The sequence below is a fragment of the Pleuronectes platessa genome, chromosome 20 (assembly GCF_947347685.1).
Source record: "Pleuronectes platessa chromosome 20, fPlePla1.1, whole genome shotgun sequence".
NCBI classification, from domain to species: domain Eukaryota; kingdom Metazoa; phylum Chordata; class Actinopteri; order Pleuronectiformes; family Pleuronectidae; genus Pleuronectes; species Pleuronectes platessa.
Window position 1 is genome coordinate 19,797,071 of NC_070645.1, and position 16,348 is coordinate 19,813,418.

At 42.9% G+C, this 16,348-nt stretch overlaps 3 protein-coding genes across 3 annotated transcripts; 2 read left to right on the forward strand and 1 right to left on the reverse strand.

The window, feature by feature from the left end:
• The first annotated feature begins 111 nt into the window (after window positions 1-111).
• lsm5 (LSM5 homolog, U6 small nuclear RNA and mRNA degradation associated) lies at window positions 112-2,283 on the forward strand. Its single transcript, XM_053412035.1, has 5 exons — window positions 112-272; window positions 1,080-1,175; window positions 1,312-1,339; window positions 1,432-1,504; window positions 1,765-2,283. The coding sequence occupies exons 1-5, from the start codon at window positions 227-229 to the stop codon at window positions 1,795-1,797; spliced, it is 276 nt and encodes a 91-aa protein (XP_053268010.1). The 5' UTR covers window positions 112-226; the 3' UTR covers window positions 1,798-2,283.
• On the reverse strand, window positions 1,961-5,136 carry psme2 (proteasome activator subunit 2). Its single transcript, XM_053412034.1, has 12 exons — window positions 5,037-5,136; window positions 4,898-4,952; window positions 4,606-4,638; window positions 4,454-4,516; window positions 4,010-4,090; window positions 3,525-3,567; window positions 3,348-3,445; window positions 3,150-3,218; window positions 2,828-2,895; window positions 2,653-2,707; window positions 2,399-2,485; window positions 1,961-2,305 (listed from the first exon to the last, which is right to left on the reverse strand). Exons 2-12 carry the CDS (start codon window positions 4,943-4,945, stop codon window positions 2,225-2,227), a joined length of 726 nt encoding a protein of 241 aa, XP_053268009.1. The 5' UTR covers window positions 4,946-4,952; window positions 5,037-5,136; the 3' UTR covers window positions 1,961-2,224.
• A 442-nt stretch (window positions 5,137-5,578) lies between these two features.
• LOC128425448 (E3 ubiquitin-protein ligase RNF31) lies at window positions 5,579-15,860 on the forward strand. The gene is made up of 24 exons (XM_053412033.1): window positions 5,579-5,779; window positions 6,568-6,776; window positions 6,995-7,141; window positions 7,334-7,489; window positions 7,569-7,625; window positions 7,821-7,950; window positions 8,106-8,261; window positions 8,354-8,504; window positions 8,800-8,945; window positions 9,079-9,221; window positions 9,367-9,612; window positions 9,703-10,044; window positions 10,747-10,932; window positions 11,096-11,302; window positions 11,553-11,726; window positions 11,836-11,934; window positions 12,212-12,301; window positions 12,419-12,533; window positions 13,321-13,433; window positions 13,554-13,667; window positions 14,158-14,206; window positions 14,344-14,440; window positions 14,518-14,683; window positions 15,278-15,860. The coding sequence occupies exons 2-24, from the start codon at window positions 6,573-6,575 to the stop codon at window positions 15,323-15,325; spliced, it is 3,336 nt and encodes a 1,111-aa protein (XP_053268008.1). The 5' UTR covers window positions 5,579-5,779; window positions 6,568-6,572; the 3' UTR covers window positions 15,326-15,860.
• The last annotated feature ends 488 nt before the right edge of the window (window positions 15,861-16,348 follow it).

A 16,348-nucleotide genomic window follows, 5' to 3' on the forward strand; every position in this document is an offset into this window, starting at 1 on the left:
ACGTGGAACCACATGAAACGAGAGGACTTGACATTTGATTGGTTCCAGATCACAGATCGATTACAAATAAACGAACAGATCGATAACAAATAAACAAACAAACAACGATCTCTGTTTATTCCGTGTCTATATACCACATTGATTATCGATTCATTCAGGTTTGATTGCTTTGGTCCCAGCCGACGATTCTAATATCGATTGGTTGGGTCTGCACGTGGAATCAAACATGGCGGCAACTCCAACAACGAACCCGTCCCAGCTGCTCCCGCTCGGTTTGTACTTTACCAGTTTGTACTGGTTTCACTCAAACACGTTGGTGTTTTAATCCGCGTGTGTTTGTTTCTGTTGAATCTGCGCGTGAGAAGTTTGAACGTGTCCGCGTTGTGGCTCGCGCACTCGTGTTAGCATGATGCTAGCAGCTAGCTAACCTCTCGTGTTAACTCTGCTTCAGAATAAAGGAACTGTTCTAACAACAGGCTCATCCAGTGGAGATTAAAGTATATGACCACTTTATTAGGAACACCTGGCTATGACTGGACAGTTCAACTTCTCTTCTCTGTGGGAAACAAACCCTCTGAGCTTCTGCTGTTGGTTCACATCCCATCAGTCCTGCACAGTTCTCATCTTTACATCCATGATGCTGATTTCCTGGTTGAACCACGTCTCGAGGTTTGACCCTGGATTCAGGTCATGTGACTGAGGAGGTCACTGAAGTTCTCATTCTAACAGTGAAAGTTTGTATCTCCACTAACTTAAAGCTGTGCAGCCACTTGTACAGGTGTTCCTAATAAACTGCTCAGAGACCGTATACAGCAAAACATGTAATCTAACGTTTAAAACGAACAAGATGAATACGTTGGGGTAAAAAAAATCAACCAGCTTCAATCAGAAAATACTCAAACAATATAAAGCTTTGTAGTATTTATATATCTTTTAATGTACATGTTAAAATGTTTAGGTGAGTAGGTGTGTTTTTATTGTAACTACAGAATTGTCGTTCTTTAGTCAAAGTGTTGAAAAAGTTTTCAAGGAAAACGATAAAGAAAATAATTTTCACAAACTTTGAACGTGTCTTTCAGAGCTCGTGGACAAATGCATCGGCTCCCGGATTCACATCGTGATGAAAACGGACAAAGAGATCGTCGGCACCCTGCTGGGGTTCGATGACTTTGTCAGTATCCTTTCAGTCGTCATGGTTTAAGTCTCTTTTAAATATAAAACTCACTTCCTCCAGTATTTATTAACGTGGATGGGTTTTTACTGTTTGCTCTGAATTCTGCTCCGGAGTTTGTCCTGAACTCGTTTCCTCAGATATGGTCTTGGAGGATGTGACAGAGTTGTAAGTACATGTTTAGTTTCTCACTTGAGTGAAGCTGTCATTTCTGAATCAGCTGCTGTTGAGTTAACTCATCGTGAAAATATCTGTTTCAGTGAAATCACACCAGAGGGACGAAGAATAACCAAACTGGACCAGATCCTCCTGAACGGCAACAACATCACGATGGTACGAAGACACTTACTTAATTTGTGTTCTATATTTTAAACCTTTTATAAATGTTTTGTTCAATCATCAAAATCCAATTTAAAAACCATGTCATTTATATTTATAAACAAGCACTTTCAGTTATTTTATAATTTATTATGGTTTATGGACTCACGTCACCTTTTAGCTGGGCTTGTACATATTTTGGGGAATGAAGTTTTAAACCTTCACAGTAAAATCAATTTCCTATAATATATAAATATGTATGTTTTGTTTTACAGCTCATACCTGGAGGAGAAGGTCCTGAAGTCTGATCCCAGGGACACTTGTGTTTTGCTTCGTCTACGTTGTGTTTCTTAGTTGTTTAAATCATCATTATTGTTGTTGGTCTTTCCTCTTGATCTTTTAAGGAGGAAAATATGTTTGTGGCATGATGCCTCATTGATTTTGTTAATAAAAATAAAAACAGATAAATGAGACGTTAATAATGATCACATTTATTAAAAAGTTTTGTTACAAATAAATCAGTGACTCTCATTCTTTCTTCATTTTTTAATTGGAGTTTTGCGTTTAAACAAGTTGAATTTATTGAAAGTGATAAAACTCATGTTTATTGAAGTGAGTGGAACTCGTAACTTTTGAAGTTACATGTAGAATGATTGAGCCGAGAGTCGAGTGAGGTTGAAAACCCAGCTATTGATCCAGCTGTGAAGAACGTGTCCCTCCTCTTCATCACCTCCTTCAGTACATGGACGGCTTCTCCTCTCCTTTCGGGTTGGTCACCTTGTCCAGGTTCTTGTTGACGATGTCAAAAATCTCGACCTGAAGTGAAGAGGGAGGAATAAAGAGCATTTTAACTTGTTGGTTCAGTGGGACCTGGTGGTTTACGTTTCAGAGGAGGAAGGACGGACTCACGTAGAAGCCGCGCAGGTCGAGAACGATCACTTTGATTTCAGCGTAGATGCTGTCGTCTTTGTCGTGGACGAGCGAGCGATAGTCCATCTGGAGAGAGAGAGAGTCAGTTATACACATCAAGATCCATTTGATCACGGATTCGCTCAGCTGGAGAGTTCTGAACTTTTTGGGAATGTGATACTTCATTTCTGCCTCTTTAAATATGAATATTAAAAACAATGAATGACTTGAAGCCCAGAGCATTTTAAACTCACCACATGAGTGTTTTTAGAAGCTTTAGCGACAGCGTCTCCCCTTTCTGAGAAGTACCTACATTTCAAAACAAAAACAAAACGTGGGGTTTTTTAAAAGGTTAAACTAGGAAAAGTGTCCATCATATATATTTTTTAACACCATTACACTTAGAAGAAATATCTAGATCCAACCCACTTGTTGATGTTTGTTTGAAAAGCGTCAACATGGGTTTTCACAGCAGCGATTCTCTCCAAGATTTTCTCCTGTGATGAAGAAATTTGCAGAAATGAAAGACTTGCACTGAAATATGTTAAGATATCAGACAACTCGATTATCACGTGAAAAGGAATTAGAGATAATTACGTTATATCTTAATAAATAAGTTCATCTTACACTTTGTTTTTTAGTTTAAATTAATTAGAATCACAGGGTAAAGAAACCAGAGTTACACTTTACTATCATATCGGCTATTAGATGAACATTAAACATTTTTAAATCTTTTGAAAGGACCATGCACCTGAATGACGACTCCAAAGTCATTTCCATCCTCTATTTTTGGGATGAGATGTTGAATCCAGCAGGAAACCTGAAGGGAAACAACACGAGTGAGTTTAACTTCGTGAAATGAGAGTTTAAACATTTTCATATTTACTCTGTGGACATTATTCAGTGTTTGAAATCAGATCCTGGGCTCAGCATTCATCTCTGCTCTCACCGTGGTGAGGATCCCCCTGAAGGCAACGATCTCAGGTCTCACTTTGTCCAAAGCCGACATGACCTTCTCGTTCCCCTTGATGAAGCCACATCTTGGAGCTGGAGATGAAAAGTGAGGAGTTTGTTAAATCTGAGCCTCGACAATAACAACCTTATAAAAATAAATAAAACTCGGTACCTTTCTTCTTCTCGCCCTCTTCATCCTTGTCGGTTTCCATTTCCTGCACAACCAGTTTCACAAAGATTGTTATGATTGCTTTTGAAAACAAATTAAAGTTGATTCTAACAACATGTTATATAACTTGTTATTAGTTGGATTCACAGAGTAGATTGTGTTGATGAACCAGTCACATAGAACGTCACTATGAAATAGCTTTATTACAACATAACATTAGCATTGCCTTGATAATTTATACCATAAGCTGTAAATAAAGATGGTCGACATGTTCCCACTTCCCATAAATTACAGAAACCACCTTTTAATAAACTGGATTATTTAATATGATTGTAGCTGACTTCACAGTTTCTATGTTGAATGGTTGATTTGAATTTAATGTGAAATAAGTCGGTGAAGTTGATTCCTGCTGTGAAGCTTGTGACACACAGAGTTTCCCTCTGTTCAGGTTGTTGCTGTGAAAGACGACTGTGTGGAGCTGCTCTCACCTCCTCTGCTGAGGGGGGGTCCGGTATGGGGATGTCCAGCGGAGCCAGGAGTGAGGAGGCGTCCACGTTCAACGCATCGTCCTGTAAACGTGGACAGAAGAACAGGAGACACAGAGGTTAACTTCTGTTTTTCAACTTTATTTCATTATAGCTGAGCGGAGAATCTCCTGCTGTGGAAGACAAACTCTGGAGAAAGTCCCGAACTTTCATGTCCTCAGCTTCTTTTGAAGAACACAACCTTTAATAAGAAACTCATTTCAAAGACGTGGCTTTATCCAAAGCTCTAGAAAACAGGAATTACTCCAACGTGCATTTTACAGAATCAGGAACTGTGCCTGATCGATGCCGGGCACATAACTGGCCCCTGATTTAGAGAGATCCTACATCCTGAGTGTCTCACACGTCCATACAAACTGTGAACTGATGGAAACTGAACTGTCTGACCTGGAGCAGAGCATCCAGCTGAGAGATCTTCAATGGGATGACAGTGGAGAAGAGTTTCTCTGCCTGGAAAACAATCAGGTTAATCAGAAAGCTCAGGAACAAAGGGATTTGTGTTTGAATAAATGAAGTTGAGAAGAAGAAGCTGCACAGACCTCATGGTGCAGGTGCTGCTGGACCTTCTCCACCTGCAGGGAACACGAGACGGAAACTGTTCTCAATGCTGAGTCATGTTACACGAAAAACTGAGAATCACTGGATTTACTTTCGCTTTCCTCTCCGGGGGAACTTTACCCGACGATGTTACTCAAAACGCTTCACGTTTCACAAACTGATCGTCTCCCCGGTGAAGTTCATGCTATCTTTAAGCACCTTGACTTGTGTGTTTGTGTTTGTGTGTCTCTGTGTGTGTGTGTGTGTCCGTGCTGAACAGCTCTAATAACTCACCTTCCCTGCAGCCTCGGGTCTGATCCTCAGCCTCGATGCCTTCGACATGACGACGCTACAAAACAAGATGAAGACGAGATGAAGAGGAACAGTGAAGTGTGAGGAGCGGATCTGCAGGTTCGGACGGTTCGGTTGGTACCTTGTGATTTATGTATTTCCTTCTGCAAGTTACTTTCGATTTTACCCCAGTTGGACCAGTTAGCGCCTCCCACTGTCTCTCTCCTTCCGTCACATGCTCAACTGACTTTCACCAACTTGTTCGACGACACGAGGAGGAAACATTACATGTTTTTTAACGGTAAAAAATCTAAATGTAGAAAAACATAAACAATATTTAAACACCAAATCCTATTTAATTTTTTGTTATAAGTTATTTTGATTCTTATTTTAGTTTTGTATATGAAAACAATTAAATGTTGAAAGACCGAAATAATAATGTCAACACCTAATCCTAATTATTATTTTTGTTTAGCCTCTAGTGGCCACTCGGTGAATTGCAGGTTCCCCAAAAACTACAGACTCAAACCTTTGAAATCCTTAAAACTACGTGTTAGTCCTTATTTAGAAAGTAAAAAACTTTGTTTATTATTCTAATTAACTTTTTTATTAACTTGGCTTTTTGGATACGACTGCTTTTTTCAAGTAGCAAGAAACCCCCCCGCTTTTATTTTGAAACAGGAAGTGGAGCCGGGACGCTAAACGTCGGTGTTGACTTCCGGGTTTGAAGCTAACGCTAGCCGCTGATCTCCAGTCAGTTCCAGCTGAGTGAGGATGAGACTTCAACACCTTTAAAACACTTTATTTCATCTCCTGTCCCTGACGGAGGATCAGTCCCTCTCAGTCCGGACGGAACCAGCGCGAGGAGACGCTCGAACACGTCAGGTACGAAGTGAGGACGATGTCTCCTCAAACTTTCGGTTTCAAACTATCGAGACATGTTGTTGTCAGCTTTGATTTCCGTCTTTAAAATGTAACTTTGAGCTCGAGACACGTGAAAAGGGACACATCCGGTTCTGCTGAGGACTCAGGTCCAGCTGCGGAGGAATGTCACGAGGTTTCCTGTTCGTCTTTATCACATCATTCTCACCTGCAGCTGTTTACTGTCACCGAGGGAAACTACTATTAACCTGTACTCCCCCCCTCCCAGTAGCTTCATATGCTGATGAGATATACATTAAATATTCTTACATATTCTTTATACCTCATACTGGCAACTGCACCCTGGAGAAATGTCACATTCAGTTTCGTTTTACTAGTTCTGGGTTTTATGTACTTTTACATTTGAATAATCCAGACTGGTGCCTGTGTCAATGTCTCAAAAAGTACATGGTTAACTGAGAATGTAATTTATAATACTACTAATATTGCTATTGCATAAGCATTGAAAGTATTATGAGCACAAGTTAGATTCTGGAAAGGGAAATACTCTTGAGATCTAATTTGTTAATATTATAAGGTGTTTTAAAAGTATGTTTACATAGAGTGAAGTCAGAGGAAGTTCATGTAGAGGTTGAGTTAGAACAGCTGGAGGAAGGAAAGCTCGGTGTGCTTTTTAACTTTCTGCATTTGGTATTGAGAATAAAAGTTTCCTTCCTTCACTCCACAGAATCTCTCTCTCTTTGTGATAAATCATTTAAAAATGACCTCATCATCAAATGTTGTCTTTCCAGCGGCGATGAGCAGCAGCTCTCTCTCCGTGCAGATGGACGAGGTCCGGAGGAGAGCTCAGGCCGTCCTGTCCTCCACCGGCGTCGCCCAGGACGTGAAGACTCACGTCCAGACGATGGCGAGCATCGCTCTGCCGCTGTCGGAGAAGTACCGGCACCTCACAGCCGAGGACATGCTGAGGGAGAACAGCGCCAGCCGCAGCAAGCAGGAGGTCACGACTCTCTTGTGTCAGATCAGGAAAATTAGTATTGTTTTTACAAATGTCGTAAATTAGGAAAATCTTATATCTGAGCACGAGAGGGAAGAAATAACCAACCTGCTGACATGACTTGGACATCTTTGTTTAGATATAGTTTGACCCTTGACCTTTGTTTAAGTGTAGTGACCCTCAGGACTCTACCGACTCAGCAACTTCCATCTCCACAACAGGTTCTGGAGTCTCTGAGCAGACTGGTGAAGGCCTTGGGTATTCTGGAGAAGTACGGCTGTAACCTGACCTTCCCCAACCGGCCCAAGTACTGGAGGAGCGTGAAGCACAACAACCCGGTCTTCAGAACCACGGTGGACGCCATCAAGGTGAGAGGAACCTGACAGGTTGAGTTCTGACTTGGTGGAGATCTTCCTAAATATGCAGGAAACGGTTTCTTTTTGCTAATGGATCCTAGTTTTGTGCAGAAATTAACATTTAAAAAGAATTAAGTGAAATGATAAAGTCAGTGGTGTGTATATGGGTCAACCAGCCCCTTGAACAAAGCTCTCCTTTCACAGGGAGGCCGCCGAGTCCTCTTTCTCTACGGTTACACCAATCAGCAAATCGATGGCCTCAGTTTTCCGGATGAAGTCGTCCAACCAGACTCTGAGAAAGTTGCCGCAGTGACGCTGGAGGTCATGACCTTACGCACCGAGGTGGACATGATCGTTAAGGTTCGTGTCTGAGCGCTGTCAATCATCCCACTGCTGTAAATTCTATAAGTGATTCACCATCTTCCATTTGTTTGTTCAGGGCACCCATCCTCACCTAGAGCACTTCAAAGATATCTTCCCATTTCTCGAGCAGCAGGTCTGTACAAACATTCGTGTTCTTCTTCATTTCTGCTACTGAATGTTTACATTAATCTTCATCTACGTCTTCATCTACTATGAATCAGTATTTTACTTCACAACTCACGATTTAATCAGTTTAAATTTTAGATTTTCTACCAAAGCTTTACACATTAAACGTGACAAACCTTTTACTGTGAATCTGTTTCTTTAGGAATCGGTGGTGAATGACTTGGTGGTTATTCCGCCTGTGGAGGAGCAGCCGGGAGACAAACCACAGGTCATCTCTCCTTCACCCATACCGGCCCCGGGCCCCGTGGGTCAGCCCCTGCAGCCCTCAGCTGGTGAGCTGCTGCCAAACCACAGAAACGAAAATGAAACCCAATCAAAATGTGGCTTAGATGCTCGTTTATCCTTCATTTGTACCAGTAACATTGAATTTTGTTCCCAGAGGCAAACGCTAAGTGTCTTTTACATCCTTTGTTGTTTGTGTGTCCAGGATCTCCTGCAGCTTGTAATGTGTGTGGTTGCCCCTCGTCTCTGGTTTGCCCCTCATGTGAGAGTCCGGCCTTCTGTGACGCATGTGATGCTCTCTTTCATCGCCACCCGTCCAGAGCCGCTCACAAGAGAGACAAAATACAGAAAATCAAACTGGGTATGCAACATCACCACCGGCCTTAAATCAGAAGTAGTTTTTAACTAGTATGGTGTTAATGGTGTGTGTGTGTGTGTGTTTGTCCCCCACAGAGACCTGTGGTATCTGTGGTGTCTCCACTGTCCAGTCCCAGTGCTCCACCTGTAACCAGAGGTTGTGTCTGAACTGTGACAAACTGTTTCACTCGCACCCCGACCGCAAAGGACACAACCGGTCCGTCCTCGCAGCAGCCAAAACAGCCAGGTGAGGATATTAAACATTAGAGTTTATTGACAGAAATATAAGTGAATGATGTTTGTGCTCCTAAGCAAGAAGCCAAATTAAGAACTCCGGTGAAGCCTAATGTTTTAAACTGTTATTGTTGCATTTCAGGTTTTATTTAATGCTTAATTCTTACTGTGTAACTTCCTTTGTTCAAGTCCTCATGTGTTCAGGTTGTCTCTCTCTGCCACTGCAGAATAAAGCAAACGTCTCTTATTGAAACAAAGGCTCCACGACACCCTGGATGTGATTGATTTCTTCTTCTGTCCTCTCTCAGTCTGTCTCTGTCTCCTTGGGCCTGTGCACGCTGCACCACGGTGAACGAGATGCGAGCTGTTCTCTGCTCGACCTGCGAGCGGCCTCGACTCTCCACGGCTGCTTCCTCCGCTCAGGACAGTCCGGTTCCCACCTCACCAAACACCGGTGAGACGAAGTAACCATACACTTCATTAATGCAGCTCGTCATTAATTCAAGTTACAAACTGTGCTTTTAATGAGGGAAAAGATGAAAAATAAGAATGAAGGATAAATACTAGAATTGTGTTCCTTCCCTCAGAGTGGCAGTGTAAGAGCTGCACTGTTATGAATCAAGGCAGCAGCATCCTGTGTGAGGTGTGTGAGCGCCCCCGTCTGGCCACTCGCCCGCCTGTCGCCCCGGTCCCGTCCAGCTGTGGATCTCAGTCTGATACCAACACAAAGGTTTGTCTCCCTGTCACTCTGTAGTGTCACTGTATGAGCAGGTAAACAGCTGATTGTGATCTCATGCTGCAAAAACAGATTGAACGATGAACAACTCTTAGAAACCTGGTCATATATTTGTCTTTCTTTTCCTTCTCCTTCCCAGTGGACGTGTCAGTTCTGCACCTATGTGAACACCAAGCCCACTGGGGTGTGTGAGATGTGCAGCCTGCCGTGTAAAGACTCTCCCGGCGACTCGGTGCCTCAGTCTCTTCAGCAGCCGCCGTCCATCACCAAGGATCAAACTCAGCCCGCGGCCGTGAAGCCGACGGCGAGTCCCAGAGTGAACCTGGAGCTGAAGAGACAAAAGATGATGAGGGAGGACGGACTCAGCCTCATCAACCAGATCAGGGTCAGACCCCATCCAGACGATGTGACACAACCACGTGACAACAAATCTAACACCGAATAATTAATAATAATAAACCCTCCTCCATCCTAGGAAGCAGAAAAACAAGATGTCAGCCCGGAGGAGGTGTACGCCGCCCTGTGCGTGTGCGGCGGCAGCAACGTCAACCCCTGTGATTGGCTGACGTCAGAGCTGCCGCACCTGCTGGATGAAATCTGCGCTATGGCGGCGTCCGTCCAGCTGAACCGAAAGACCGGGGATTCTGGGACACAAGCCGTGGTGGACAGAGACAGAGAGGAGACGGCGGAGAGCGAACCCAGCGCCACAGTCGAGGACGTGAAGCTGTCCAGAGCCGAGGCCAAGCTGGCGTGGTTAGCGGCGGGAGGAGACACCGACAGAGCCGTGACTCAGCTGCTGAGGGACCGACAGGCCAAGGTGGGAACATGAATCTGTCAAACACACTCCTCCAGAAACAGAACAAGGGGTCAAGCAGCTCTATGCAACTTTATTTTACCCTGAACCAGCAGCTGGTTTAACACGAGGTCAAATATTTGGTGTGAACAAGGAGAAAGTTTCCTCCTTCTCTCCCTGAACGTCTGTTCTCTGTAACTCTGCTGAGTGGGTTCCATCTATTGTGACAATAGCTGAACTGAGATCAGTTAAAAACACTCTGAAGTGTCTGTGGTGAGGTTGATCAGAGGCTGAGATACCTTCTTGTGAGAAAACAGGACGTCTCCGGAGTCGCTCCCACTTCCTGACCTCGAACAGATAAATCAGAACAAAGACGGTTCTGTGGAGCGTGGGGGGGGGGGGGGGGGGGGGGGAGCCTGGTACGAGCAGAGCCTGATACGAAGAAGAAGATGAAGTACCACATCCACGAGTTAGAAAGAAGTTACACGGGGGGAACACAGACCTACATACATGTGGTTTTCGGTGTTAAACAGTTGTCGCGTGGTTTCCAACAGTTACTCTGTGTTCTGCGATTTAGTGAGTGACTTCCTGATCGAGGGTTTAAGAGGTTTACCACATCGATTCCAGCGTATTAGACACTTCCTGGTGTGATTATTAGAAGAAGTTTCCTGTATCACATCTGTAAACATCTGCCTGAGCGTTTCCTTCTCGTGTTCTCGTGTCCAGATGAGGGAGCTCCACTCTCTGGGCTTCAGGGATGTGACCCAGTGTGAGGAGGCTCTGCGGCTGAGTGGAGGAGAGGTCAAAGGGGCTTTGTCTCTGCTCCAGCGCCCCCTGCTGGAGCCTTTCCACCAGCGTATCTGGACCACCCAGCTCGAGCCGCCGATCGATCCCCAGAACCCGGACAAACAGGTCGGTGTGCGGCGAGTTACAGACGTCATTGATTTTAATATTCAAATCCTGTACGTGTGCTGACGTGAAAACGTGTCATGTACTGAAAGAGACAAACATTCCTTCACATCGGGGGTGTGGTGTTTAATGCACCTTCGTTAACCCCTTGTCGTCCTCCCCTCAGAGGATGTGCAGGCGTCTGCTGGCGTTGTACGACCTGCCCAGCTGGGGGCGCTGTGAGCTGGTGCTCGCCTTGCTTCAAGAGCCAGAGGTCACCTACTCCCTGGAGGACGTGGTCCAAGCTGTGAAGGAGTCACATGACAAGGACTTCATCAGGCGGCTCCTGAAGAACGAGTGTCCGTGCTGCCTGTGCATCTTCCCTCGGTGCAAAGTGAGTCCGGGACGTTCACATGAACCTGTGTCTGGAAACTCTTCTTTAGCTGAAGCACTTTGTGTTTGTGTTTATTTAAGACTTCGATTGAAGATCAAGTCGCATTTTATTAAAGTTTTATGCAGAAACCAAGTTATTAGAATTTGTCTCCCCCCTGTATTATTTTAAACGCTATTCGACTTCTGTAGCTTTGCTCTCATCTGCGGGGGGGGGTTCATCGTTTCCTCCACATCTGTTTCTTCTTTTCCAGATGCAGTCCCTGACCTCCTGTCAGTGCTCGGTGTGTCACGAGTGTTTCGGTCAGCACTTCACCGTGGCGGTGAGAGATAAACACATCAGAGACATGGTGTGTCCCGTCTGTGGAGAGCCCGACATCAATGTCCCCGAGCAGCTGGACAGCTACTTCTCCACACTGGACATACAGGTGAGCCGAGGAAGACGAGCATCTATATACTCAGTATGTTCAGAAAGATACTGGTATACATACAGAATATATTTCTTATAATGGTTTTAATAACATTCTGTCTCTGCAGCTGCGCGACTGCCTGGAGCCTGAAGTGTACGATCTGTTTCATAAGAAGTTGACGGAGCACGCTCTCATGAAAGATCCAAAGTTCCTCTGGTGCTGTCACGTGAGTTCATGATTTGTTAGTCAAAAGTCATAAACATCCTTATAAATAGACTCTTATCTGAAAGACAAACAAATATGATACGTGTAAACGTCATTAAACCATTTTTATAATAGAAATATGAAAATAAGAACGGTTTTCATCCAGGAGTTTTTCTTTCTATTGGCTAGATAATTCAAAACATATTTAAATAATTGGAGAATAAAACGTACATATGAACATGTGTGAGAATAATTTAAATGAATGCAAAACAATCACCTCGTCTGTTTAATGCTGTCAGTGCATCTCTGGGTTCATCAACGATGGAGACCAGCTGAAGGTCACGTGTCCTTCATGTCGCAAGAGCTTTTGTACCCAGTGCAAGAAACCTGTGAGTATGAGTTCTGTTTATCATCATTTTTCATCCCCAGTAGCAGCTGATTGTATTAAAGTAATGAGAAGTTCCTCTGACCCAGAACCTTGACCCTGTCTCTCTCTCTGGTGTCAGTGGGAGCCTCAGCACCAGAACCTGTCCTGTGAGCAGTTCCAGCAGTGGAAGAGGGAGAACGACCCCGAGTACCAGAGGCAGGGCCTGGCCGGCTACCTGAGAGACAACGGCATCAGTGAGTCGCTGCCAACTCAACTTCACCTTCAACCACGAGTTCCACTGCAGTACTTTTACCTCCTGACTCGTACTTTCATCTGAAACCATCCACTCTTACTGGGAGGATTTACTCATCTATGTCCTGAGAGTTTGTCAGACTGGTTTTTCCGGGCTGATCCTGATACAGAGATAAGGGAGTACACACGACCAGCTGATATATATTTATTTTAAATGGCAATGATTCCTAAGATGTGGTTTTCAAACCCTTAAGACAGAGAAATGTGATTGAGCCTGGATTTCTTCCAAAAACTTAAAATAAATAACTATAAAGAAAACACAAATACATCCAAATCTAAAACAAACTAATAAAAAAAACTAATGTTTCTATGTAAAATATAAACATAAATTCAGATCTTTTCAACATACGTTTATTCTGTAAAAGACAATAACTAATTATCAGGTAATGCATCAATAATAATAATATAATTTCTAAGGCATTTTGAGCATTGATAACACGTTTAAGTTGTGTGTCTAGAAAAACTGATAAAGTTTTCCAGTTGCAGCTTCTGAATTAAAGCATTTCTTTATCTTATGTGATAATAACTTTGTTTTACATTAAGGCATAAAACAAGCAAGTGGAAGTTGTTTTCTTATTGTGGATGAATTGATGGAAACAATGGTTGTTGTAGTGAGATATTCCTACTTTTTTGGATAAGTAAATCTAAAAGACCCGAACTTTCTGATTCCACTCAAGCTTTTAGTATTTCATTAACAGGAGGAACACATTTGTCTGTGGTCTCTTGCAGCCTGTCCTCACTGCAGGTTCCAGTACGACCTGACCAAAGGCGGCTGCATGCACTTCTGCTGCTCCCAGTGCAGGTACCAGTTCTGCAGCGGCTGCAACAACCCGTACCACAAGGTGAGATGGACGCACATCGGCAGGGTGCCACAGTTGGAGTCAAAAATCCATCTTTTGTGGACGGGAAGCCGACTTTTCAAGTTCTGGACCTCATCAGTATTTGCTCTGTGTGTCCTGCAGACGGGATGTAAGACGCCTCAGTGCAGTATCCCCGGTCTACATGCACATCACCCCAGAGACTGTCTCTTCTATCTGAGAGACTGGGAACCACCGAGGCTCCAGGCCCTGCTGCAGGTAACGGTGCTGCTCATGGTTGACGTCACAGAAAATTCCCCGTAGCCACTCATTCAAATGGCTTGTTTACATCAATCTTAAAGCATAAATATTATATTTGTTATCGTGTGTATGAAATCAGGTAATCAGGAAAATCTCTAGTTTTGTTTGGGACCTTCTGGTGGTTCTATCTTTATTTCGTAGAACATCTCAGCTTTCACCTGATGACATAAGAGAAAACTAACTTTATAAAAAAGTATTTTTCATTTCCTTCCAACATCATCTCCTGTTGGAAACTCTCTCCTTCCTGAAAACGAAATTCTACATCTCTAGAATAAACATAGCATTTGTAGAATATTTATTGTGTTGTTAATTAAAGCATCATCAGTGTGTTAATAACAGCAGTTGTGTTGCTATCCCTGATCATGTTGAAGTGAACTCTCCACTCTGACTCATTCACTCACTCACAAACCTGTTATTAGAATTCATAGATGTGTGTTTCCAATTCCAGAAGAGCGGAGTGGAGTTCAACACGGATCCTTCCACTGGGACTCAAACTGGTAAAACATCTGTGTTCTACTCGTCTTGTCTGGAGACAGTTCTCATTGTTTTAGTACAACACAAAAATACACAAAGTAAAGTAAACTTTGTTGAGGAGGAATCCGTGTTGAACTCGTTGTTCTCGTCTCTGAACCAGACACTTGTGGAGTGATGGAGCAGAAAGATGAAGGAGCTGAACACAGCGATTCACCGTGTGGCCTCAAAACACAGCCAGGACAAGCTGGGCTCTGCGAGTGAGTGTCCTTCTTTCTCTCTCTCTCTTTATCTATCTATCTATCTATTTAATCATTTGTTCCCTCCCTTGCTTCAGGAGACACTACCGTGAGTACCTGGTGAGTCTGATCAACGCTCACTCGGTGGACCCGGCTCTGCAGTACGACACCGTGGAGCTGGTTCGAGCCTGTGAGCGATACCAGGTGGACGCCCAGCGAGGAGAGAACGAGGACGACAACACGTTCCACGCTCGGCTGCTGCAGGTGAGACGCTCAGAGTCCACGAGGTTTAACGAGCTGCACGTCACATCTGACTGTGGAGCTTTGAAAGACCCATTTTAATTATCTGTTAATTAATGTGTTATGTCGGAGGCCCTGTGAGTTGTTTAATTGTGGTTCCACTTGTTAACACTTGGCTACAAATATGTTGCACAACAATAGGATCTAATTTCGTCTGTTGTGACGCATGCACATCGTGACACATGCATGACGGAGAGAGACGTGTTTGTTTCAATGCGGGCACAGCATTCTTTCAAATAAGACTGGTTTGACTCACCAAACCAGCAGCAGAGATCCTCACTGGTTTCCATGAAGGCAGATTGTCCGATGTTGTCTTCATAAAGTCCAAACTCCAAATTTAGCCGAGGAGCTTGATTACATTTCAATCACAGTTCCAGAAATAGAAATTCCAGGTGGCCGGTTACCTTTCAAATTTAAATTTCTCCCCTCTTTTAAAAAAGGGCTCAACATTATACACTTTTTAATGGTTGTACTGGTGCTGCGGCTTCTCTTTGGAAAACAAATGAATCATCTTGATCTCGGTGACTAAGTAAGATTTGTGTTTTTGTTCCCTGACAGAACCTGAGTGAGGTTCCTCTCGGAGAAAAGGTTCCGCGCAACAAATGAAGATTCTGCTCAGCGCCTCAGCGCCGGGCTCCGGGAAGAAAGATCTGAAGAATCCAAAACCTCGGCCGAGTCGGACTGTTGACGAACGAGAGGTCGAGTCATCTGAAGAGAACTTTGAGTTGAAGTCACGAGTCCGATTTCTGTCGTCTCTGTTTTCTATAAATCTATATATATTTTTTCCTCGTTGATCATAAAGAGAAAATTAATTTTTAATAAGAAACAATTCTTGGTTAACTTCTCCTGTTTCTCGCCGGGTCTTAAAAATGTTGGAACTTTATCTCAGGTCGTGTGATGCTTGATTTAAACTTTACAAAAACTTTAAAACGAATGTATCAGTGTTTTATTTGAATATTATAAGAATCTGATTTATTTTATGCACATAATGTACGTTAACATTTATATATATCTGAACAGGGGAAAGGTATTCTTAAGAATTATATAAACAAATATTATTATTCACTGTCTGGAGGGTTTTAATGTTCTCTATTAACGATGAATCAATCAAACTCAAATAAACTATATGATTATTTTGAAATGTGGATTTGTCTGGATTTACTCGCTGAGAGATTTTGTCGTTATACACTTTTCAATCTATTTACTTTGGCACAAAATGGACAAATTGTGAAAACATTTACTCAGATAATGTACTTAAGTTTAATTTAGAGGTACTTTTATTTTACTGAAATATGTTCTTGTCATAGTACTTGTATACTTTTACTCCACTACAGTTAAGAAGGCAAATGTTGTACTTTTACTGTCCGGCATTTATCTAACACTGTTAATTTAATAAATACGATTTATTTATAATTTAATGGGAAACTCTAATTTTAAAACTCAAAGTATCCGACCAATCAGGAGAAGTTAATGAATCCTAATCTGTAATGTGAGGAACAGTTTGAATGTAGAGTTAAAACATGTCCAATCATAACCCAGTTTAATACACAGTATGAGTTCAATATGTATATGTATATATGTATACGTAACATATTTATAGATGTATAAGAAGCTGGTTGGTATAAGATA

Coding starts and splice junctions, on each gene's coding strand:
- LOC128425448 (XM_053412033.1), top strand. CDS start 6,573: ATGAGCAGCAGCTCTCTCTCCGTGCAGATGGACGAGGTCCGGAGGAGA. Junction 11,303..11,552: donor GCATCTTCCCTCGGTGCAAA/GTGAGTCCGGGA, acceptor CTTCTTTTCCAG/ATGCAGTCCCTGACCTCCTG. Junction 14,684..15,277: donor TCCACGCTCGGCTGCTGCAG/GTGAGACGCTCA, acceptor GTTCCCTGACAG/AACCTGAGTGAGGTTCCTCT.
- psme2 (XM_053412034.1), bottom strand. CDS start 4,945: ATGTCGAAGGCATCGAGGCTGAGGATCAGACCCGAGGCTGCAGGGAAG. Junction 4,091..4,453: donor AGCTGGATGCTCTGCTCCAG/GTCAGACAGTTC, acceptor CCACGTTTACAG/GACGATGCGTTGAACGTGGA. Junction 3,219..3,347: donor TCAGGGGGATCCTCACCACG/GTGAGAGCAGAG, acceptor GTTTCCCTTCAG/GTTTCCTGCTGGATTCAACA.
- lsm5 (XM_053412035.1), top strand. CDS start 227: ATGGCGGCAACTCCAACAACGAACCCGTCCCAGCTGCTCCCGCTCG. Junction 273..1,079: donor GTCCCAGCTGCTCCCGCTCG/GTTTGTACTTTA, acceptor CGTGTCTTTCAG/AGCTCGTGGACAAATGCATC. Junction 1,340..1,431: donor TTGGAGGATGTGACAGAGTT/GTAAGTACATGT, acceptor TATCTGTTTCAG/TGAAATCACACCAGAGGGAC.